The sequence below is a fragment of the Carassius carassius genome, chromosome 33 (genome assembly GCF_963082965.1).
Source record: "Carassius carassius chromosome 33, fCarCar2.1, whole genome shotgun sequence".
Lineage (NCBI taxonomy): Eukaryota > Metazoa > Chordata > Actinopteri > Cypriniformes > Cyprinidae > Carassius > Carassius carassius.
This window is the reverse complement of record NC_081787.1, coordinates 19,717,094-19,744,169: the sequence shown is the minus strand read 5'-3', so window position 1 is coordinate 19,744,169 and position 27,076 is coordinate 19,717,094. Positions and strand designations below refer to the sequence as shown.

Genomic DNA, 27,076 nt, shown 5'->3' with positions numbered 1-27,076 from the left:
CAGCCTATTTTACTTCTGTAATGTGAGTAGCATAGATTCTTTATTTAGGGGAAAAAGCATTTTTAGTCATTAGGGACTGAAGTGTACATTGCATGTTTTATAATGGAATGAATCTAAACTGAATAAAAATAAGTGTTCATTTTCTCAGCTATTTTTAATTTAGTCTTAGTCCTGTGTCAAATGTAACTTAGTTTTTTTTTTAGCATATTTAGTCAACTGTTTAGTTTTAACCTGTTAACCAGACCCCCATTATACAACCCGAATTCCGGAAAAGTAGGGACGTTTTTTAAATTTTAATAAAATGAAAACTAAAGGAATTTCAAATCACATGAGCCAATATTTCATTCACAATAGAACATAGATAACGTAGCAAATGTTTAAACTGAGAAATTTTACACTTTTATCCACTTAATTAGCTCATTTAAAATTTAATGCCTGCTACAGGTCTCAAAAAAGTTGGCACGGGGGCAACAAATGGCTAAAAATGATATCAGGTCTGTAACATGATTAGCTATAAAAGCTTTGTCTTAGAGAAGCAGAGTCTCTCAGAAGTAAAGATGGGCAGAGGCTCTCCAATCTGTGAAAGACTGCGTAAAAAAATTGTGGAAAACTTTAAAAACAATGTTCCTCAACGTCAAATTGCAAAGGCTTTGCAAATCTCATCATCTACAGTGCATAACATCATCAAAAGATTCAGAGAAACTGGAGAAATCTCTGTGCGTAAGGGACAAGGCCGGAGAACTTTATTGGATGCCCGTGGTCTTCGGGCTCTCAGACGACACTGCATCACTCATCGGCATGATTGTGTCAATGACATTACTAAATGGGCCCAGGAATACTTTCAGAAACCACTGTCGGTAAACACAATCCGCTGTGCCATCAGTAGATGCCAACTAAAGCTCTATCATGCAAAAAGGAAGCCATATGTGAACATGGTCCAGAAGCGCCGTCGTGTCCTGTGGGCCAAGGCTCATTTAAAATGGACTATTTCAAAGTGGAATAGTGTTTTATGGTCAGACGAGTCCAAATTTGACATTCTTGTTGGAAATCACGGACGCCGTGTCCTCCGGGCTAAAGAGGAGGGAGACCTTCCAGCATGTTATCAGCGTTCAGTTCAAAAGCCAGTATCTCTGATGGTATGGGGGTGCATAAGTGCATACGGTATGGGCAGCTTGCATGTTTTGGAAGGCTCTGTGAATGCTGAAAGGTATATAAAGGTTTTAGAGCAACATATGCTTCCCTCCAAACAACGTCTATTTCAGGGAAGGCCTTGTTTATTTCAGCAGGACAATGCAAAACCACATACTGCAGCTATAACAACAGCATGGCTTCGTCGTAGAAGAGTCCGGGTGCTAACCTGGCCTGCCTGCAGTCCAGATCTTTCACCTATAGAGAACATTTGGCGCATCATTAAACGAAAAATACGTCAAAGACGACCACGAACTCTTCAGCAGCTGGAAATCTATATAAGGCAAGAATGGGACCAAATTCCAACAGCAAAACTCCAGCAACTCATAGCCTCAATGCCCAGACATCTTCAAACTGTTTTAAAAAGAAAAGGAGATGCTACACCATGGTAAACATGCCCCGTCCCAACTATTTTGAGACCTGTAGCAGAAATCAAAATTGAAATGAGCTCCTTTTGTGCATAAAATTGTAAACTTTCTCAGTTTAAACATTTGCTATGTTATCTATGTTCTATTGTGAATAAAATATTGGCTCATGTGATTTGAAAGTCTTTTAGTTTTCATTTTATTAAAATTTAAAAAACGTCCCAACTTGTCCGGAATTCGGGTTGTAGGAGTCACAGCTGGAAGTGCCCTACCTAATTTAAAATTGCAACAGTTCCTTACTAATTTTTGTTACACACATAATTTCGGTGTCTTTGGAAAGAAGACCCTTTGGGCTTTACTTTTTATCAACCAGAGTTGATAATGCTCAAAAATATTAAAAGTTATAGACACTGAAGTGCCTTGAAATTTTTTTTACCACACTGAAATGTTTTTAATTTGATATAAAAATACATGAAATCAGTCCTGGAGCATCTAGAAAACTAATGGGTTGAAAGCCACATGTCTAATGAGTTTCAATTTCAAATCTGAAGATACCATGAAAAATGAGATTCCTGCAACCATTTTTCTGAGACTATGTCTGAATGAATGGTTGCCAGATTGCATAAAGCAAAAGCTGGGCAAAGTACGCATCCATTTAACTTAAAAGCTCTTATTTAAGGTCTTGATATCTGGCAACCGCAAATATGAACACTCACATAACAAGAGTTTTGTACAGCAGTCTGCAATGTTTTGGCTCCACTTTTTTCAACAAAAATAAAAAGGTTTTGGTAAAGTTTTTGTTCTTTTAACTACATTTTAGTCTCGTTTTTTTCATCAAGGATATTACATGTTCATTTAGTCTCAGTTATCTTTTATTGATCTTATTATTGTCTCGTCATCATTTGTTTTCATCAGGGGAAAAAACTTTTCGTCAGTTTTCGTTAACGCAATTAACACTAATAAAAATTACATTTACATTTAATCATTTAGCATTTTTATCCAAAGCGACTTACAAAAATTAGAACGTCACAGTGAAATTGTTTGCTTTTTTGACATATTTTGACAAGAAAACTCTTTTGAAACAGTGCCTATTAATACAGTCAATATAAAATTAGCTTTCTTTTAATCAATTATTCAACAAAAATATGAATAGAGGCAAATTTGTTATCATTGTAATTTTTTGGATTTGAAGGTGTGGTAAAATTATTTGTTTTTCACAACAAGTTATTATTTAAAATTTAATAAAAATTAAATAAAAAAATTCTACAAAATGTAAAATCAAAGTGTAATTTCATAGAGTGCATCAATTTTATTAATAGATTAAGCTCAAAATTTGGCAAATATTGGTCAATAAGTACATTATAAAAAATAAAGGTTCCAAAAGGGAATGTATGCATGTATCCATTCATTTGCTGTGATTCCAGAGAAGAACCATTTTGTTTCCACAAAGAACCTTTCAGTGACCAGTATTTAAAATAACCTCTTTTATATATAAAAAAGGCTCTTTCAGAATGGAGTATATTATTACATTTTGAACAAAGATTTAAAAAACCTTAAGAATATGCAAATGAGCACATTTGAAAACACATGCAGAACTGAGAGATGTGGTCTTATCAGAGTGAGAGTAACTTTTGGGCTTTGGATTATAATGCAAAACAAAACACCCTCTGAAGTGTCGAGTAAACATCTCTATTAACAAGGATGACAGCAGCACTAATTGATCAGGAGGCAATTAATGCATACTAATTAAACGCTGTGCCAGAATTCCCAACAGCGAGGGACATGAAATACAGACACAACCCACATCTGCTGGAATCACCTTTAAAACAAGAACTGTTTTTGTAACATTGATTTTTGTATATTACTACAATTATTATTATTATATATTTTTTGTTATTATTATAAACACGAATGTATTATAAACATATGTCCTGCCAATGAAAAAAAAAATATGATAGGAATACACAAAAGTTTTTGTCATAGAAACAAGATTCTTTTGACACTGATCTAAGTATTAAGCATTAATGCTTTTAGAATGATCATCAATCTCTAATTTCTACTGATCTCACAGTTCCAATAAGCCATCAGTGAGGGAGGTTACTGTCAATCATGAGCAACTTGCGTCAATCCCATGATTCACTTCACCTGTGTCTCACAGGTATCTGCTGAGGGGTCACTGTCACACATGTGGGAGTAACTCAAATTTCTGTCAAATTGACCTGAATCCTCGGAGAGCCCATTATATGGAGAATTAATTGGAAATACAGCCAATTGTCTCCTGGTAAGGTTGGTTTAGGGTGACAGAAAATACAATTTGTACAGTATAAAAACCATTACGAATATTATTTTCTATTTTATGATAAAATGTTTTAAACTGTTAATGATAATAACATTTTAAAATAAAGCACAATATATATATATAAAAAAATATATATATCTTTTTTTACTTCAACAACTTTTTTTTTTTGCTTTTTTTCCCCCCCAAGTTTTTTTTTTTTGTTTATTATTATTTATTATTTTATTATAAAACATGACATTGCACAAATATTGTGCTAATATTGTCCAACCAAAGAAATGGGCTCCTGCACCCAAAACAGTATCAGATTTTCTAAATGAGTTATAAAGTTTACAGGTCACAACCACAAAAATGTCTAAATGAGCCGTTTCGCAGTATAGATTTCAGTATATGTGTTTTCGTAGCTTATTTCCTATAGGATTTGATGCCAGGGAACGCATGGGCTGATAGAACTGCTATCCTAACCTCAATATGCCATCATCACCGATCACATAAATCATTAGTGAGTTTTCCTGAATGATCATCGCTGTCATGCTCGAGTACTCAAGTGTGTGTCACTCTCTAGCACACACAGTACATCAAACAAGCCCAAGAATCCTGATTTCCATGATACGTCCCCTTGAAGAGGACAAGGCTGGATGATTTCTCTTTATTCAACATTAATGCTCCCAAAAACCAGCATTTAATTTAGAGCCCAACATATTCCCTGTGCATGAAACTGAGCTCTTGCCACCAGAGATGGAAACCGGAGCGAAAACCTGCTCATGAAATATTGAGCACGACTGATGCTTCAAATGACAACCAGCCTTCTGGAAGGTGGAAGGTGACAGGAACTCAACTGGGAATCGAGGAGTGATGCTGCAAAACTTTCACTCGGCTCTTACAGTCACTGCCTTGCCTTATTTCATACCTAATGATCATTCTGTTTATTCTCACATCTGACTGTCAGCAATTTTCTACTGCGTGCCACAGAGAGAGAGAGAGAGGGAGATCGTTCTTTCCTGTAAAGAGGTAATTAAAAGAGGTGTCCTCTTCTTATCTCATTAACTCTGGAGCAAATTATTTTTTTTTAATCCATGAGCCCTTTGCCTGTGTGAATGATTTTCATATGATTTTGTGGATAAGTATGACCCCGAATGTTTTTGTGAGACCCTACCAACGTTATAAACTTTGCTGATGTTTAAAAAAGACATTTCTATCCCTGATCTGATGGTCATATTCTCATCTCACATTCATCATGGAACCTGAAACAGCAGCTCAATCTGAAGCTAACAAAGTTTCTTAAAGGGTTACTCCACCCAAAAATGGAAATTTTGTCATTATTCACTTACCCCCATGTCGTTCCAAACCCGTAAAAGCTTCGTTCATAAATAACAGTGTCAAAGTATGAAAAGCATCATCAGAATAGTCCATCTGCCATCAGTGATTCAACCGTAATGTTATGAAGCGGCGACAATACTTTTTGTACACGAAGAACACAAGAATAATGACTTTATTCAAGAATTCCTCTCCTCCGTGACTCTTCAATTCAGAATAGTGCCATTTTGGCAAAACTGAGCTGTACGCAAATGGCGTACACTTCGCTCTTCGCCAATGCGTTGTTTGCTTTCAAACCAAAGTGTAAATACACGTAAAAAATGTATCCTTGTGGCGTGGCAGATACAGAAGAGAAGTTAGATTTGTCAAAATGGCGTTACGCTGATTTGGAGAGTCACAGAGGAGAGGAATTGTTGATTAGTTATTTTTGTTTCCTTTGTGTATAAAAAGTATTGTCATCGCTTCATAACATTACGGTTGAATCACAGATGGACTATTCTGACGATGCTTTCCATACTTTCCTGGACCTTCACACCGTTAATTAGTTGGCAGTCTATGGGACACTCTCAAGCCTCCAGGTTTTCATCCAAAATATCTTAAATTGTGTTCCGAAGACAAACGAAGCTTTTAAGGGTTTGAAACGGCATGGGGGTAATGACAAAATGTTCATTTTGGGGTGGAGTATCCCTTTAAGATTGGTTCTTACATTAGCAGTTCCCTCCAAACGTTTGAAAACACCCTAGATTTTCGGAGAAAGCGTCATCATAATTTATTGGTGTAAACGCATTAAAGTATCTTGCAATTACTACTGAAAACTATCAAGAGTATAAATAAATAATTTTCTTCTTGATGACATATAAATGGTTGATTGACGCTACTGATTGATTGACAATTAAAGTGCAAAAGGAACCAAATAAAACAGTTTAAAGATGCTTTATGGATAGTTCTACTGCTATTATATTTAAATCCAACAATTTCAATATTTTTTCAGACCTTGTGTTTCTCTCATTAATGCAAAGTCATCACAAAAAAAGATGCTGAAATTGTTGAAATCACCAACCAGGGGCCCTCACATGCTACATTATAAAATATTTCAAATAGAAAACAGTTGTTTCAAATTGTAACAATATTTACTGTTTATACTGTATTTTTGATTAAATCTAGTGAGCATAATAGACTTATTTCAAAAACATTATCTAATCTTACCAATCCCAAACCTCTGGTACAGTGTATAGCATTTTATTTATTTTTTATTTTATTTTTTTAAGTGGACTTCTTGTCAAAGCCTTCTTTTTATAACAGATCCTGTTCACACTTGACCTTTAAATAAGTAAAAGGACACTGCGTTTATGGCAAAGCATTTGTCTAAAGCAAGCATAGATCTTCTCTACTCATAATAAATAAATAATAAACTGTCAAGGATAAAACTTCGATCAGGATTTGTATTTGGTGTTTAGAGCAAATTGAAAAATCTGAAACTCTGCTCGGCTCTCCAGAGACAAAGAGGTTGTGTGTGATGCTCCTGATGTTCAAAACTTTCTCCCATCACAGCCTAATGTGCAGAGACAACGACAAGACACATTCACAAGTTGACTTCCCTGAAAAGTGTAAAGACAGTAAACATGGTGGTAAAACATTGCTTTGTTTATTTGAGTGGTCCAACATGTCAAATTCTGTTTGTCCTACCAATGGAAGACAAGGGGCAACATTTTGTAAACAAATGATTTGTCACTAATTAGTACAAAAGACCCTTTTTATTCACTTCTCTAGGTCATGGTTTCTTTACTGGACACTAGTGATGATGAGTAACGATGACAGGGATAATCATTAAGGAATTCTACCTAGGGCTGTCGATTTTACACATTAATCTAATTAATTATGGAAAAAAATAATGCATTAAAATGTTTAACACAATTAATGCACCCTACCTGAAAGCATGCAAAGCCGCCTGCTCTCTTCTGAGTAGCACATGTGCAAATGTGATATTGATTTTATACAACAGTTCAGTTAATAAGAAGTTAATATTGTTATAGTTTAGACCAGATTTTCTGTTTTTGATCAGTTTTGCCAACTCGAATTTTACCTTTCAAAGCCACAGCAAAACTGTTGTGCATCTCCAAGCAATACACCATTTCTGAATGAATCAAGTGAATCAATGATCCAATGGCCCAATAATAAAGAGAGTCATTTACTTCATTTCTGAATGAATCAGCCGTTTGAACGAATCAAATGAACGAATGACTGAATGAACGACTTATTCATTAAGACATTTCCCGCCAACTACTGGCATTTTTGTTTTATAATTTATAAAATCATTTCATTCAAAAATAATTTCATATTTACAAAATCTGAAAAAAAAAAATCCATATTATTAATAATTAATTAATAAGAAAACATTAATTAATAAGAAAACAGAAAATGAAAAGAAAAGAAAGAAACTTTCTAAATCTACTTTTTGTAATGTCTATATTTTATGCTTTTCTCATATAACACAATAATGGCTTTAAAATCCCTTTTGTGGGTCATTTCTCAGCCAAATTTGATGTGTGATTAATATGAGATTAATCGATTGACAGCATTTTACTTCAAACCATTTCTTCTGGCTAAAATACAAGCCCATAATCCATAATACTGCTTTCTCCAGTGAAAAACTCATCTCGTCTGAATCAGGAGAGAAATATGCATAGATCAAGCAGTTTTTACAAGTGATTCTGATGTTAGAGAACAACAGGGCACAGACTATTTTACTGAAGGAAGCGTTATTATGGATTATGGTCTCATATTTTAGATGGAAGCGACGGTTAAGTTTAAAGGTCTTTTTTTCTTACTAATGCAGCTTTTTGCTTCACTAAAATAGATGGAGCTCTTTTGGAGATGCAAATGTATGATTGGTTGCGGTTTTTTTGTACAGCATCATGGGTAATGTAGTTTTCGCCATAAATTCTGCAATTAAACATTATAATTTCACAAATGTTTAGCTTCAGCCTCAGAGCTCACAACAGGTCTGTCTTTAAAGGTTTATTAGTTATTGTCAAAAATCAATTTCCCCATGGGGAGTATGCATGGCATTTTTACATCCAGAACCCAACTGTTGCGCTTTATTTCAGTGTAATTGTGTGGTTATTTCAGCAAACCGTCTAAGGGGAAATATTTGGTGATGCTCATGGCACAGAAACTTTTTCACTCACCTTAGCAGGGGTCTTGTTGCTGGCCGGCATCCTCCTCGCTGCCATGCTAACCAGAGCACATGTGAAGGCGGAGGACAAGAGGATGACGGTGAACACTAGGACCCAAGGGAGAGAGCAGAGGTAGCAAGTGCCCCCAGTAGAGGTGCAGACCAGTACGTGAAGAGCCGAGCCAAAAAGACACAACAGGTAAAAGGGCAAAGAGAGCAGAGCTGACGCCAGTGGGACATCCACAACGGCCTCCCTGCTCAAAGCCTCTGGCATGGCCAACATCAGAAAAAACAGCACCTGGAGAGAGAGAGAGAGAGAGAGAGAGAGAGAGAGAGAGAGAGAGAGAGAAAGCACGGTTCAACTACACACACACACACACACAAGGGCTCTGTCTACCACTTGTATTAGCATTTATCTCGGGTTATGCCAATCCAAACTGCCATTTGAGACTGCTAGCGGTTTACACCAGGTATTAAAGCTGCTGTAAGGGATTTTCAGGGAATATCGCTCATAAAACTTCCCTGTGAGATATCACTGAAATAGGTGTCCTGAGAAATCACACATATCTATATGGCCACAAAAGACCCTGGGAACAGCAAAAAGAAGAATCTGGAAGTTTTAAACCAATCAGAAATAATCTCTGCCTGTCAATCATTATGCAATCTGGGTTTGCAGACACTGGATTGGCTGTTGTCTTTGGAGGGTGGGGGTTGGGGAAATAGGATATATATATATATATATATATATATATATATATATATATATATATATACACACACACACACATATATATATATATATATATACTGTATAGACTGGGCTTATGGTAAATTAATGAGGAGTTTGTCTGCAGCTCTACATTAGAAAATGTTTTCATAAACAAGCCTAAAGAAAGAATTATAAGGAATTTAAAGGTTATTTACTGTAGAAAACCTGTCAACTGCTTTAGAAACACAACTGTCAGGAAGCCTAGTGCTAATGCATGTTCAGCTTTTTCTTTGCAAAGAACTGTCGATTGCAATGACAGCTAAGAAGTGAATCCAGATCTCTCGCTCTCTGAGGGATTTCTGAAAAAAGCAGGAGAGCAAGGCTTTAAAAAAAGACACACGCTGACGTGTCCTTGCCTCAGACTCCCAACAATGCACCGACAGTCAAACCCTGGCTTTGAAACACACTCGCTCTTTTCTTGTCCCCATCCGGTTCTCTCGCTCACGGCTGTCTTCGTTGACGTCTCGACGGGGTTGTTACATTTGCACTTGAGTGATGTTTGAGATCGGAGGGTCAGAAACCGCCACGTTAATATTTAACAGAGAAAAGACACAAACTGCAGATCATCTAAGATAAAAATTTTGTGGGAACTAGATTTAGCATTTAGAGCCAATAGAATACGTGAACAATGAGAGGCTGGAAAACCGGTTAAAAAAAATTAAAAAAATGGCCTCAATCAGATATTTTGGTGGAGACACAAAAAGAAAAACTGTAATATGTTTAACACGGAAGCATAATTAACCATATTTACTTTAATAATGCCCATTTCTGGTATTAGTTGTTATGAACCAACAATGAACAGCAGTTATGGCAAAATCTTAATGTTAACATAAGTATACTATATATTTTTAGTTCATGTTCATACCTATATCAATGTTATTATTTAAACTTGAAATTATAAAAATGTCTTCGCATACATTACCGTTCAAAAGGTTGCAGGATGTAAAATTAACGTTTTTGAAAGAAAAACTTATGTTCACTAAGGCTGCATTTGTTTGATTAAAAGTACAGTCAAAACAGTAATATTGTGAAATAATATTGTAAAAATAATACTCCAGGCTTTAGTCACATGATTCTCCAGAAATTATTCTAATATGCTAAATCGCTGCTGCTCAAGAAACATTTATCATTATTATCAAAGTTGAAAAACAGTCACACTTTTTTAGTTCAACTGAACAAAATTGATTTGAAACAGACATCCTGCTGTTGTCACTTTTAATCCATTTAAATGCATCCTTGCTGTACAAAAGTATAAAAATGTTTTTGTTAAAAAAGAAAAAAAAATAGCCAAGAAGAATAAATGCTGTAAAAGTTTTTTTTTTTTTTTTTATTGTTAGATTATGTCAGCTACTGCAAAGTTTGTTTCTCCTGATATTTGCAGAAGGCATTATTAGCTAACTCTGTGAAATGACTTGTGTTTTCGGATGATGCCACCATGCTCATTTCCACACCTTTCTGCTCTATTTGGACAGGACTAGTTCTCTAGATCAGGTCAATTTGTTTCCCAGCTGCACTTTGTGATTTCAATCCCATCCAAATTGAACACTTCTGTGTATTTCTCACACAGCCGGTGTAAAAATTACAGAGCAAATTACCCACTGTTTTTGGCAACCTCTGGAGTACTCTAATGCTGCTCGGGAAGTAACAGCTATTGTTGTACCTTTTCAACAACACTTCTCGTTTATTTTGACCTTTTGTCCAACACAGTGACTAAACTAATTGGTGCACTTCATTATGGTGTAAACCTTTTTGCCAGTTTGCTGGTTGAAGCAGCTGTTCAACTCATCAAGCATGTAATCTCACATCCTCACAGTCAGCAACACTATAGTCTTGTTAGCAAGATTGATCCATCCATCCATCTATCTAATATATATATATTTTTAAATACTATATACTGTATTATTAAATATATTAGATATACAGTATATTATATCAAGCTTGCATTGCCATGAATGTGTTGTTGTTCACAATGCAAAAAATAAATAACTAAAATAAATCAAGAAACTACTAATCAAGAATTTAAAATACTAATAAAAAAAGCTATTTTGTATATGATATTATTTAATCTACATATTTAATTATATAATTTAAATATTCTTTGACTATATATTTTACATATTATATTACATATACTTAATATAATGTTTTATATAGTCAAGCTTGCATTTCTGAAAAAAATAAATAAAATCTAATTAGATTAGATGATCTCTTCCATTTAAAAATAAAAAAAAATCTGTATTGTTTATAAATCTCAATTTTCGATTTCATGGGTCCGGAAGCAAGGCACAACAATATCCAGCCCATTTTATTTTTCTTGTTCAACATCTTTTTGAAATACTTCCAGGGTTTCCCATACATTCATTAATTTGTGGCGGCCCGCCACAATATCAACGCTGACGGCCACGGATTGATTTAGATTTTGAAACTATTTAATATGGGTACAATTGTATTTTATTGTAGAGCTGCGCGCTGCTTGCTCCCTCCCTCTCACAAACTGACAACGGAGGCACGCACGACTAGACCCTCCTCTTCGAACACGATCTGAATCAAAACATGAGCATGTGTTAGTTAGAGGACGGATCACCGGTTTTTTTTTTTTTTTTTTTTTTTTTTTTTTTTTTTATTAACAAAAACATAACATACAACAATAACATGACATCCAAAAGATACAATCCACACTATTGCATTAAGAATACAAAAGTAAGTAAAATTAAAAACAGAAAGAACTTAAACAAAATTACAAAATTAGATAACAATAGGGGCAATCTATTTATAATAAATAAAAAATTAGAGACCAGTAATTATAAAATTTAAGAAAACAGCATATTAATTTACTTTTCAATTAGCTTCAATTCTTCAGCAAATATAATTGTATCACTACATTTTTTGTTATCAATACCTTTGAGAGACTCAATATACAACTGAAAATCAGCCAAAAAAACCTTCAAACAAGGTTTAGAATTATTTATTCTACTCTTGTGAATATGAAATTTACCTAATAAAATCATAAGATTCATCATAAAATTAACCGAAACAATTTTTGAATCAAAATATATGATAATATCTTTGGATGTTAGTTTAGAATTGTAACCAGATTTTTGTTGAAAATGCAAAGATAGATCCTCCCAAAATTTTTTAGAATGATAACATTCAAAGAAAAGGTGAAGAATTTTTTCTGGCTGATCAGAACAAAAGGAGCAATTTTCATCAATATCCATAAATTTTGATAAAGCATAGTTACTAACGTAAATATTATGAATAATTTTCAAATGTATTTCTCGATGTTTGTTAAATATACAAAACCGAAAAGGAAGCAACCAAGCCTTTTTCCAGATAATCTCTGGGAAGCAAACATTCCAGAAAAATTTTCCTCTAGGCTGAAAGGATCTATTTTTATAAAATATATTCTTAATAAATTTATTGGTACACTTTTTACTGTGAATGTCCACCCCATTTAAATAAAGTATAGGTTCAATTCTACAAATACTAAGGGACAGCATATGACTTTTCATTAACAACAATAGACCTGCGGGAATGGCTTTTATCACAGAATGATATTCTCTATATTTAATAGGGAATGCCCATTTATTCATAAAATTTTCATAGGAAAGAAACTGAGCTGACTGATCTAAAAGATCAGATAAAAAGTAAATTCCTTTAGCTTTCCAGCTCTGTAAATAAAGAGATTTCCGATTTACTGTAATATAAGCGTTATTCCACAATATTGCTTTATGTGGGGAAAAGTTATGTACATAACATAACTTCCAGGCCTTAAGAGCTTGTTGGTAGAAGTTGGATAATGTCACAGGCAGTTTGCTAACAGAATAATCACATAATAACAAAAAGTTTAAACCTCCAATCTTTTTAAAAATATTATATGGAATAAAAAACCAAATTGAGTCTGATTTAAGAAGACAGTTTCTGAGCCATTTTACTTTAAATGTATAATTTAAATCGAAAAAATCCAAAAGCTCAAAACCACCTTCATTTCTTGGACCCTGAAGAACCTCCTTTCTTAAATGATGATGTTTATTCCTCCAAACAAATTTTGTGAATAAATCATTAATTTGTTTACAAATCGAATCTTGAACAGAAAGAGATAAAGCTGGATAAACAAATCTAGATACCCCTTCTGCTTTGGTTAATAAGACTCTGCCTATAATAGTCAAATCTCTTTGAAGCCAGTTATTAAAGATGTTTTGAGTTTTTTTAAGTTTGGGGGAAAAATTTAGTTCTTGTCTCTCCGCTTTATCTTTTGTTACACTTATTCCTAAATACCTGATCATATTCTTTACTGGGATATTACAAAAAAAGTTTTCTTTTGATTCATAAAGGCACATTATTTCACATTTATTTATATTTAGCAGTAAACCCGAGGCATCAGAAAATGCACTTACCAACTGCAGAACTGCGGGCAACTGTTCTTTATCTTTCAAAAAAAGAACAGTATCATCTGCAAGCTGAGTTAATCTAAGCTGTTTGTTAAAGATGGTAAGTCCTTGAAAATCTGGAGAATTCAAAACTTTTATGGAGAGAAACTCAACTACAATAAGGAATAAGAAAGGGGCTATAGGACAGCCTTGGCGCACTCCTCTACAGATGGGGAAACGTTTAGAAGTGTTTGGGTATAAATTAATAGAGCTATTAATACCTTTATGAAACATTTCAATTATAGAAACAAATCTATCCCCAAAACCAAAAAACTCAAAAGCCCTAAACATAAACTGATGCTCAATCGTATCAAACGCTTTGTGGAAGTCTAAGAAAACCATTAAAGCCTCTGAATCTATTAAATTTGAATAGTCTAACAAGTCCAAAATTAGTCTAATGTTCCAACTTATGTGCCGGCCAGCCATAAATCCAGTTTGACACTCACTTATAATTTCATCTAGACCCTTTTTCAAGCGAACTGCATACACAAGAGATAATAGTTTATAATCTACGTTTAATAATGTTATAGGACGCCAGTTATCCAATATCAAACGATCTTTATCGGGTTTCGGAAGGAGAGTTATTAATCCCTGTTTCATCGAAGTCGATAATTCGTTCGACTCAATACATTCCTTATACATTTCGAATAACGGATTTTCGATAATATCCCAGAAGCAGAGATAAAATTCAACTGAAAGACCATCTGTGCCTGGCGACTTTTTTTTTTTCATTGCGCGAATAGCTGTAACCATCTCTTGTTTCCTTAATTCTTCATCACAAAGGTCTCGAAATGGAGTAGAGATAGGAGAGACAAATTGCTTAACAGACTCAAAGAAATCTGAACATTTATCAATTTCAAATACAGATTCATATAGCTTAGAGTAAAACGATTCAACATAATTTGTAATCAGTTTTGGGTTTGAAGTGAGAACATCATTAATTTTAAGAGAGGAGATCGTTTGTCTTTTATAATTTCGTTTTTCTAGTGAAAAAAAATAGCTTGTATTCTTTTCTCCCTTTTCTAACCACTTGGCTCTAGAACGAATGAATGCCCCTTTTGCTGTATTAATATATATCTGATCAATTTGAGTTTTTATAGTCTCCAATCTGACTTTTTCATCTTCTGTAAGATTCGTTTTTTTCAAAAGCAAACCTAATTCTGTCATAAGTGCACTTTCCTTATTCAAATTATTCTTTTTGACTTGCTTACTAAAATAAACTGCCGACTGCCTAACTTTAAACTTAAATAATTCCCATTTCTTAACATGTGACATTTGTTTATTTCCAAAAATACTATGTGCTACTTCTCGAACCTGTGTTACAAACCCTTCATTACTAAGCACATTGTTATTTATCTTCCAATAGCCTCGCATACTATTATTTTTAATATCGGATCCAGAAAGTGTTAAAACAATCATTTTATGATCCGAAAGAGGTGTATGGCAGTATGTAACTTCAATAACATATTGAACAGATCCTGGGTTGATTAACCATAGGTCAATCCTTGACTGTAAAGACCTAGAGGAATTACTCCAAGAGTAACACTTTTCATTGAAATTCAAGAATCTCCAAATATCCATTAAAGAAAGATGGGTACATAATGCAGTGGTAAATTTAAATTTTGAAGTAGAATGCATATGAGGTGGGAAACGATCTAAAGAATCATCTGGGGCATCATTAAAATCACCACCCATTATCAAAAAGGCACCTTGATATTTCCCCATCAGTGTTGATGTAGCATGAATGACCTCCGTAGACATATTTTTTGCTTGAACTGAAGAGTTATGACCATAGAAATTCCCTAAAACAAATATAGAGTTATCTAGTTTAACAACTGTAAGTAACCATCTACCTTCTTTTGAGCTAACCAATTCCAGTACGTCGCCTTTAAATTTATTTAGAAGAGTAGCGGCACCTGCCGAATGATGAGAACCATGAGAAAAAAAAATTTGATCGCCCCACTGAGAACGCCACCATTTAACATCAGATTCGCATGAATGAGTCTCTTGTAAGAAAATTATATTTGCATTTGTACGCCTAACAAAAATAAACATAGACTTCCTTTTAATGCTGTCTCGTAAACCCCTTACATTAAGAGAAACAATCTTTAAGCAACTAAAAACAAAATCAGACATAAAATAATCTTAATTGGATGTCAGAACAATGTTATAATAGAACCCTGAAGCAACGAAATTCACAAACCAGTCGGTATTGATCCACTCCAAACTCTGGAGTCGCATCACCTGGACGAACGCAAAATGTTCTGCAGACTGAATGGTTTCCGCTCAGATTGTCTTCACCACATAGTCCATGCCTTCTTATCAGTTAATACTCATCTTGATAGTCATCAACAGACAGTTTTTCTCCATCAATAAAGGCATCTGCTCCACGAAAGTAGGCCCTCTTCCCCTCTTCTCTCGCCACCTTTACCCTTGGCCATAGCAGTTTCCTCCGTTGTCTTTCTTCAAATGTCAGGTCCTCTGCCAGACGAACCCCTCTTTCCTTGAGTGCAGGATGATCCCGTGCAGCTTTCCAGACTTTCTCTCTGTAGGACCTAAGCGCAAACTGGATGATGACAGGCCTAGGGCGATTACTTCCAGAACCAAGACGTCCAATCCTATGGATTGTGTCGACACAAAAACGGATATCATCTACTTCGTCCGGAGTCAGAGCTTTAAGGATTTCAAGCACTTTGATTCTTATATTTTCTCCGTCTGTTTCTCTCAGGTTATTTAGCCTCAAATTCCATCTCCTACTGTATATCTCGGCTTGATCGCACTTGCCTTGAACATTTCGAACCACCTGCTCAATCTGCGATACCTTGCTTTCGTTAGCTTTGACCCTTGCGGATAAAGATTTCATCTCCTCAGCCACAAAGTCAGTCGTCTTTGAAAGATTGACTATAGTGACCGAGTTCTGGGCAATCTGATGTTCCACCGATGAAAAGCGATCATTTAGAGCATTGACAGCACGAAGTATATCGGCATTAGAGACTTTAGGGTCTTCTTCCTGACATACTTTTTTTGAGAGAGGACTACCTGTTGGAGTATTGGGGTTGGGGTTGAATCAGCTCCAGATGATGTCTCGAAAAGCGAAGAAAGTAGCTTTCTGTCCTTGTTCTTTGGCATTTTGGAAAATGTGCACGTGCCACGCGGTTGCAGTGTGGTTATTCAATATAGCCTGCTTCACAATCTGAAGGAATTTTTGAAGTAAATTCAATGCTTTCTAACTTTAAAGATAGATTTCAGTCCATGTCTTGTAATTAGCTTTACAAATTCGACCAGAAGATGCAACTCCTTAAAAAACGCCTCAGAGCTCGAATCTACACGACTGATCAGGTCGCCATCTTGCGCCACCTCCAGGACGGATCACCGGTGCTTAATTCTCTTGGTCGGCGTTACGTCACAAATCATGTGACCTGCATAGCAACAAGCCGCCGCCGTGTTTGAAGGGTAAAACAAACCGAAGGCAATCAAGGCAAAGCCCGAGGAAAATCAAAAAGGTATCTATTCACAGAAGTTTTGTTGTGGATTATGTCAGTTATGGATACTAACGGACTACTTTGTATTAATGATGAATGATATCTGTGTATGCGAATGTATGTCGGTGGTGAGAAGTGAAGTGAATGTAATAAAACACTCATGTAAAGCGCTTTGTGACTAACGTTAGCTAACGTTACATGTATGTGAAAGGCGCTAGCAGCTATACAAATACAGATCTTCTTTCTTCTATTACAGAATGTCTTATCAATATATAGAAAGTATACTTGCGCCTGCATTGACCAGGTACCACAGAGAAAGCTGTCGCTTGTAGGTTTAACGTTACAATCTTGTCCCTATCGACATCCAGCTGAGTCCTGGGAGAACAACCCAAAGGCATGGCCCAGGCTCGAGTATCCAGACATATACAATTACCTCATCAAATCCCCTGGTGTGAACACCATGTGTACATACCATGTGTCCTACACTTGCAGTCATGTTTAAATACCCATCAAGCATCGATTACATTAACTGTTCATTTAGAAAAAAAAATGTTTATTCAAAAGCACTGTGTTACACAATGGCTGTAATGAGCTCAGTCTGTCAGTGGCACAGCTTGTACAGTGTCAGTGAGGGACACGGTTTTTTCAAAAAAGCAAAAATAGACTAACTGCAGAAACGTATCTTATTCCCCACACAACTAGTGCATTGTTGCTTATCAGTGTAGAGCTGCCGACCATTATGCATAGCAATGTCATAAGATAGCAACAGACAATTGAGTGGCCATCTCTGCAGTGGTATTATTTTGTTATTCTTTGATTTGCCGAATCATTGCTAATTTTTTAGGCATGATTCTCGGCAGTTTTCTCGACATATCTGCGCTCATTTGTCTTCCGCTTCGTGTTGCTTAATGGCGAGCGCTTGTTTGTTTTCCCCTTCGCCGCGGTTGCTATGCGCGCGCAGTGCATTATGGGAGTAAAAGTCCCGGATGTCCGACCTCGAGAATGCTTATTCCCCCAGCGAAGATTCCAGAATCAATCCAGAGTTGAATGGTTAGTAATAAACACTGTTGCTCAACATAACTCTGTCGCGTTTCCATTACAGATTCGCGCAAATATCGATAAACAACTATTGCGAAATGACGGCATTTCCATTAACCGATGTTTTGCGACTAAAACGTCATTCTTTTCCTTTCGCGATCAGTCCTTCCAAAAATCATGGCAACGGATGTTGGTAGGTTTATATATACCACAGCCACCAGACTAGACATTATATTATTATTATCTCCTGGTTCAGGTTGGTGTGTGTTGGTTTTTGTCCACCTCAATCTCCAGGTTTGTGTGTGTGTGTGTGTGTGTGTGTGTCAGAGTCTGTGCGTGTCCACCTCCAGGTCCAGTTTGGTGTGTGTGTGAGCCTGTGTGTGTCTGAGTCTGTGTGTGAGTGTGTGTGTGAGCCTTTTTGAATGTTTGAGTGTGTGAGCCTGTGTTTGAGTGTGTCAGTAAGTTTGTGAGTTTGAGTGTGTGTGTGTGTGTGTGTGTGTGTGTCAGAGTCTGTGTGTGTCCACCTCCAGGTCCAGTTTGGTGTGTGTGTGAGCCTGTGTGTGTCTGAGTCTGTGTGTGAGTGTGTGTGTGAGCCTTTTTGAATGTTTGAGTGTGTGAGCCTGTGTTTGAGTGTGTCAGTAAGTTTGTGAGTTTGAGTGTGTGTGTGTGTGTGTGTGTGTCAGAGTCTGTGTGTGTCCACCTCCAGGTCCAGTTTGGTGTGTGTGTGAGCCTGTGTGTGTCTGAGTCTGTGTGTGTGTGTGTGTGAGTCTTTTTGAATGTTTGAGTGTGTGAGCCTGTGTTTGAGTTTGAGTGTGTGTGTGTGTGTGTGTGTGTAGCAATAGCAATGTCTTTAAAGGGATAGTTCACCCAAAAATGAAAATTCTATCATCGTTTACTCACCCTCAAGTTGTTCCAAACCTGAATGAGTTTCTTTGTTCTGCTGAACACAAAGGAAGATATTTGGAAGAATGTTTGTAACCAAACAGATCTCGGTCCCCACTGACTACCATAGTATATATTTTTCCTACTATGGAAGTCAATGGGGACCGAGATCTGTTTGATTCTGTCATTCTTCCAAATATCTCCAAATATAACCAAATTATCCCTTTAAGGTATCTGACACTAAGTGTTGGCAATGGAAATGTGTACTTGTCACTAAAAATATATGCTATATTTATGATATATATATATATATATATATATATATATATATGATATATTTTACTTAACCCCCCCCGGTCACCGGTCCCCAGTCCCCAAACACCACACCACCGCAAATAGAATCTAATTCTGTGGGAAACACTGACTTCACATTACTTTGTAAACCACATTTCATTTTGCTTTTAATTGCAGGTATTCGGTGGTTGACTGAATGAATTTGGTTTTATCATTCTGAATAACAGCCGCCCCATTTACACAACGAAACTGCAGAAAAGTCATCTGAAAAATTTTTTTTTCAGATGTGTATTTGTTGTTGGTTTGACTCTGGGGAGACGCTTAATTTATGTGGAATTGCCCGTCAAGAGACAACAAGGAAACAAGGAAACAGTCATGTTAACAAAGATGAATAAATACTGTAACAAATGAATTGCTCATTATTAGTGCATTTTAGTTAAGGGATTAACTACTGTTAGCTAATGGGACCTTACTGTAAAGTGTTACTAAAACATCTTTATAAGCATCAGTCAGATTTATTGAATATTTTTCATAGCTTTAGGGAGGAAACACATTATAACACTGTTCGTCTTTGGCGGTTGTGATCCTTTTCTACAGGCCTGTAGAATGGATGAAATCACCGCATTTGATACACACTACTCTATTTGTGCGTGTGAGCTAAAGACCTTTTCCTGCCACAGTTCAACATCTGTATTTGCTGAGTACAATCCATTATTGAAGTACTAGAGTTGATACCTCACCCGGTCAATGAGATCTAAAGGACACAGTATCCACTGGGATGGGGAGAATGTCAGAAGGTTTGAGGGCATCCAGTGGGTCACATGAGATTGAGAAACCTTGGACTCTGTCCCTCATTGAGGACTGGAAAATATGTTTATTTTCTGCCAGTCAAGTCATTTGTATTTTCTGTTGAATCAGATCAACAGAACAGATCTATTAAGGTCTTAATAGAGACAATAAATATATAGTTTAGTCATGAAACCCTAGATGCAGGCTAATGGTTGTTAACGTAATTGATGATATTCACAGAGTTAAATAACTTGGCACAAGCTGACTGGTTCATTCTGCATATGCAGCCAATAAGCTTATACTGCCTTGCATTTATATGGCTGGCTAGCATTCTCTGAAACCCTCCAGCTTCCCCAGCTCCACCTGTATAGATCTTCTACAGGTTAATTTATATGCTATTTGTGCAGCAGCAGTATGTCTTAAATACTCATGGCAACATATCGCCGTATGCATTGGCAATAGCAAGTTCCTGTACTTGCTTGGAGCAGCAGCAATAATCTACAACTGCAGCAATAACCAACAGGGGCAGCAGCAATGGCGTAGCAGATCAAAATACATGAATATAGTCATATCCATCACCATGCTAAAATATTCAGAGAGCTGTCATGATTAAACTATATATTTTCAAAAAAAAAAAAATTAATTCCAACTTTTTAACTCCCAACTCATACTTTTTTTCCACATGCAGTTCTGATAAATGTATTTTTTAATCACAATTCTAAAAAAAAAAAAAAAAGAAAGTTTGAATTGTGTAATATAAACTTTACAGTTTTACGTTTTTTTTTATTCCATGGTGGACACTGGTTTCCATACTTTTGCTCACAAAGCTGCATTAAAATGATCTAAAATACAGTAGAAATGAATACTGTGACATATTATTACAATTTAATTGTTATCTTTTTGATTACATTTTAAAATTGTAATTATTCCTGTGGTTCAATACTATGGAGCCCCTTAAGGGGCCATTGCAAAAATAAAAAATACACAGACATTAATGTGCACACGAGAAACTTTCGCATGCTCACAAAAAAAAAGTTCAGTTTCAATTTCCAGTGTAGGTATTTTGTTTTTCGTTGTAAGATGGCAGAGAGAGACACAACTGGAAACTGTAACGCGTGAGCTTGCAAAACATTTATTGTGCGCACGGGAAAGTCTTTGTATTTTTTATTTTTGCAAAGGTCTCTTTAGGGGCTCCATACAAACCAGAATTTTCTGCTTGAATAAAAAAAATACTAATATTTTTGTGGAAATGTCTTACATTTTTTTCAGGATTCTTTGATTCAAGAAAGTTCAAAAGAACAGCATTTATTTGAAAAAATAATTCAAAGCAAATAAATAAATATTTACAAACCTCAAACTTTTGAAATTTATCAATTGCACATTAAATAGGGCATCTGACAGACACTGAACAAATAGACAGGCTAAATGACTATAACAAATAAATAACTATAATCTTTTATTGCACAGAACTATCATAGTTTTTGCAAATAAACAGAGTTGTGGATTGTGCATAATAACGGCAACATCACTTACGACAGGTGATTTGAAGTCTGACTAAACACAATTACTGTGTTTATTCTTGAAGGAAGTGAATTTGTTTGAAAAGCGATGCTTTGATGGCTGTAGCAGCGCAGCTTTAAAGGGGTGAATTTAGAGATGCATCATCTCAGAGAGGGTTTTAACATACTGACAGTCTAATAACAGTAGCTGAATAACGTGCTTGCAGTGTTGAGTTTGTTGCACCACAGTCCTCTAAACGTACAAACTGAACAACCTAGCTTTGAAAAGAGGTCAAGAAAAAGGTGAATGTTGCAAACAGAAAGACTTTCTCTAGTATTTACGATGTCACAACCATTTGTTCATTAGTTTAATTCGAAAGTTAAATGTACTGTAAATGATTTCAATGAAAAAAATTCTAAATGTAATTTATTCCTGTGATCAAAGCTGAATATTCAGCATCATTACTCTAGTCTTCAGTGTAACATAATCCTTCAGAAATCACTCTAACATGCTGATTTGCTGCTCAAGAAACATTTCTCATTATTATCAATGTTGAAAGTTTTCTGTGGAAACTGTGATTTTACGATGAAAAGATAGTTCAGAAGTATTTATTTTAATTATTATTAATTTATCTGAAACAAATCTTTTGTAACATAAATGTCTTTACTGTCACTTTCGATCAATTTAATGCATCCTTGCTGAATAAAAGTATTAATTTCTTTCAAAAAAATAAAATTAAAGATGATAATAATCTTACTGACCCCAGACTTTTGAATTTGTACTATAGAAGAAATTAAATTATGACTCCAAAAAGTGTAACATATGGCCTCTTTAAATAAATATGCAACCGCATTTTAATTCTATTTTCTATTCTAGTTTGGATCGTGATGTATTTCTAAATGAAAGCACAACTTTATAGCGGAACTCACTTTTGAGAAGATGATTTTTGATTGGGATGTGAAGGTTAAAGGTCAGATTCATCTTCCAGAACATGTCAAGGTATTTTAGTAGCTTAAGACAGTGTCTGATAGCTACTGGTTGCATAATAACGAAAGATTATGAAATACATTAAACAAACATCTTTACAGGAATAATCTGTACTGATAAAACATGCACAAAAAGACCAGGAATTTGTATTAGGAAAGCAAACAGGGTCAGTTTTGATTCCATGTTGACTTGAGGAAATAAGAAAACAGTGGAAACCCAAATCCAAAACTGAGAGGCTGAAGTAATGAATCCTGCTTCTCCAGCAACCCACACCAGGCTGGATCTGAACTCTGCCATGACGGCTGGAGAGCTCTTTATTGTTAATTAGAGAGAAGAGAGGGACTAATTAAGCTCAAAATGAGTTGGCAGGGTAAGGGCTGTAAATGAGACAAGAGACTGCAGTCCTTCAAACTCAGACACTGATCCTCCTTCACACCACTGTAAGACCTCCGAACTCCTTTCTCAACTCACGCCTAAACCGCCATTAGCCTTGTTATCAGCCGACAGAAGAAAAAGAATCAAACAGAAATACTGAAAACCTAAGCTGTAAGGTGCGGTTGTGCTGTGTGCTAGTCAGAATCCCAAAATCCATTCATTTATATATATTCCAAGTTCTGGAAATAGGTTTCACACAAAACTTCTAGTTTATTTCACTGTAATCTTGAGTGAAATGATCTCTACTGTTTTCTTAAGGGTCAACCATCTATTCTTTCGAAGGTTTATGTTTTCTCCTAAATGGAGCAGAATAAAACAGAATGACAAAGGCATCACAGTAAACAACAAACACAAAGCAGTAAACCATTAAACTCTTTACACATTTAAAGCAGTTTAATCCATTTACAATTCATTTTTGGATTTTAGATCAGCAGCTAAAACCTTTAGCTAGTCTAAAACTAGTTGAAATTATATATTTTCAATGGCAACTGCTGATATTGAGAGAACTGGTGGTAAATTGGTGATATGATGGCAATATAAATATATATTATGTATTAGAACAAATGGTGGCAAATTAAATGTTCAGTACCATTCAAATTTTGGGGGCTGGGAAGATTTTAGTTTCGGAAGAAATGTATACTTTTATGTAGCATGGATACATTAAATCATCAGTAAAGACATTTGTAATGTTACAAAAGATTTCATTTTAAAAAAAAATGCTGTTCTTTTTAACTGAAAAGAATGAATCACGGTTTCGGTTCATCATAAAATCACAGTTTCCACAAAAAACACTGATAATAATAGGAAATGTTTCTTGAGCAGAAAACCATCATATTAGTATGATTTCTGAAGGATCATGTGACACTGAAGATTGGAGTGATGATGCTGAAAATTCTGCTTTGATCACAGAAATAAATTACATTTTAAAATATTTTGAATTTTGAAATTGTAATAACATTTCACATTAGGGTTGTGCTGATAGATGATAGAATCGTTTATCGACGATAGTCAGAGATATCGACACAAGCAAATTTCTCTGTCAATAATCAAGACGATATTAGGCTCATTCTCCTATTAATGTATTAGATTATAATAATAATAACTATTATTATCTATTATTTTTATTAGGCGGCCTATTACAATTCGGCTATCAAACTGCCCAGCTATTTCACTTCAGCACTGCATCACAAACACATACACACACACACACACACACACACACACACCCCGCACGGGCGCAAAAGAGGATTAGAGCCTGTAACTGGGTCATTGAAGAAGTTGAAACGCTTTGACTTGGATAACTCGTTAAATCCCTTAAATGAAAGTGACAGAAAATGAAGAGTTGTCCACACATTTAATTGCTGGTCCACGGCAACGCGCTCTTCTCATACATGAGATATTAACTCTTTCTTGGTGTCACAAATAAAGTAAAGACAAAATAATAACAAGGCCACAGAGTGAACTTATCATCCATAGAGGTTAATAACAATTAAAAACACAACAAATAGTTCTGCTATGACAAGAACAAAGAGTCTCTCTCTTGCTTCACACATGCACGTTAATATTTTGTATCGTTGATCTCATGGGCTGACGAAATAAATGGTTAAAGAGCCGGACTAGTTACCAGAAGGTCGCCGCTTCAAGTCTCTGTGCTGGCAGAAGTTAATGAACAGTGCTCTCTTCCACCCTCAGTACCCATGACTGAAGTGTCCTTGAGCAAGACACTGAACCCCCAGTTGTTCCCCGGTTGCTGGATCTATAGCTGCCCACTGCTCCGGGTGTGTGTTCACTTCTCACTGCTGTGTGTGTGCACTTGGATGGGTTAAATGCAGAGCACCAAATCGGAGTATGGGTAACCCTTTTTTTATTGTATTTTTAATATAACAACATTATTTGATGTATGAATGAACACTGCATTTTCTACATTAAAAAAATAAAAAAATAAAACATTGGTTTTATACTGTATTACTTACACTGTATGTATTTTAAATGTGTTTATTTTACAAATTTATTTCAATCAAAATTCCCTGGAAAATATTGCAAAAAGAGACTATGCATTGTCTCTTGAAAAGGCTGCCAGTAGATTCTGAAAGAGAATTAACTGGCTAAATATTTAATTTTCTTATTACTAGCTAAAACTGCTTTCACGTGTAATTTTAATGACACAGAACATACACCTTCCAAATTCACGCTGCACCAGGAAATGAGTTTTATGAAGTGTTAAATGGTTTAGTTTCAGCTAGTGATAGTCATGGAGGAGCACGTGTTCGAAACTGATGAGGATCTGCCAAAACCTGCCTGAATATAGATGTGAAATTACGATAGCTGAAGCAAAACCTGCCTGTTAAAAATGTGAAGTGCTTTAAGAGTGAATCAGACTGACCTTTACAGCCAAAACCTTGAATAAAGTTTAGTTTGAGTAGACGGCATACTTTGTGAACAAAAACAAGTCTGTGAGTGATGCAATTACAGCCTCGTTTTCATTCACGAGAAATGAAATGTGGCGTCTTACGGTTTAAACGGATCTCACCTGCAGTATGAAGATCATGCCCACGATCATGGAGTACATGTCGTATTTGCCCAGCTGTTTGCTCAGAGCTGAACTCATGGCCTTCAGAGCCTCCAGATACTGTTTGAGAACCTTCTTGCCCATGTTACTCAGAACCTCTGACGTGTTTCCATCCAAATAGAGCTTCATCCAGCTTCCGTGAGATTTCTCCGCCACCCGAAACTGCTCGTAACCGGCCTCTGTGACGAGGGAAGATACAGGAACATTTGAAAAGACATGAACAATGCCAGAGATAAAACCAGAACACAAGAGAGAGAATGCCATTAACTTCACCAAAGAATAAATGTGATGCTGGCCATGAGAAGGTGTTTTAGATGACATATTTATCTTCATAACAGCCTTCACATATAATGCCTTAAAATGCTCACTAGGTTTTGAAACAGAGCCACAGTGTTGTGAAGACGCCATGAGGAAGCTGTTGCATAAGAAGCAGGTGTCTGCTGGCTGTGTTTTAAAGCAGACAGACACTAAGGGCCTTCACAGCGGGATCTCAGAGGGAGCTAACTGGCACGTCTGCCTCATACCGCCCAGACACTTCACTACAGGACACCTCCGTCTCGCTCTGTGCCTCTCTCTTTCTATACGTGTCTCTCCCCACCTCTGAGCCTGATGCTGTGAAGAATGACACGCACACAACGGGAAACAAACTTGACCCAAGTATGTGACACAAACGGCTTTTTGAAAGGTGTCTGAGCACAACTTAAAACGCATTAAGCATGAACAGACAGCTTCTACAGTCTTACAGACAAACAGGTTGTTGAGCATGTTAGTGAATGCTAAAGTGTCAGCATGTTAAAATCAGCTATTGGAATAACAATAACACAGATTTGAAAGAACAATTTGCCTCCTTGTTTGTTACTAAAACCCATGAAACTTAAATTCATGCAACCTCTGAATAGTCTGTGTAAATATACCTAAATGCCACTTCAGAAGCAGCTTCTGAAAACAATGTAATGACCACTGCCTTGTTGAATTAAAATACTTCTTTCTAAACTAAACATTTTTTTTTTTGCATTGAGCATGCTATACTTTTCTCATTTAACACAATAATGAATTTAAATGGTCTTTTGCATGGTAATTTCTCAGCCCAAATTGATGTGCAATTAATGTCCATGAATGCATACAGGCTGCATTGCAATTTGCATACTTTAAGAGCATGCACTTAAAATTACATCTCTATGCAATAAGCCTCTTGCAAACTTTTATAATGCACAAAATGAATTACTTTAAATTACTAGCCAAATTAACTTAAGGCACTAATGGATGCTAAATAACTAATGGATGCTACTGAATTACCCTAAAATTCAATATTAATTGAAACTGCCATGGCAACTGAAAAAGTTGCAAATTAACTCTAAATCTGTAGAGCTATCGGGTTGTTCATAATGTTTACTGCATGCAAAAATCAGCCAGATAAACCTATATTAGCACATACTACTATACAGTGCCCTGAAGTCATATCTGGACAATTTTATGATCCTAGTCACACTGATGTGCTAAAAATTTAAATATGAATGGGAATATACTAGATACTGTAAATACGAATGGGAATATATATTT

At 35.7% G+C, this 27,076-nt stretch overlaps 1 protein-coding gene across 1 annotated transcript in view; it reads right to left on the bottom strand.

Annotated features, from left to right (window-relative positions):
- LOC132113928 (GPI ethanolamine phosphate transferase 2-like) overlaps positions 1–27,076 on the bottom strand; it is a 103,163-nt gene that overhangs the window by 39,721 nt on the left and 36,366 nt on the right. The window contains exons 7-8 of the mRNA XM_059521985.1: positions 25,478–25,695; positions 8,355–8,639 (exon numbers count right to left, since the gene is read on the bottom strand). Of these exons, the coding sequence (XP_059377968.1) occupies positions 8,355–8,639; positions 25,478–25,695 (503 nt within the window). The remainder of the gene's footprint in view (positions 1–8,354; positions 8,640–25,477; positions 25,696–27,076) is intronic.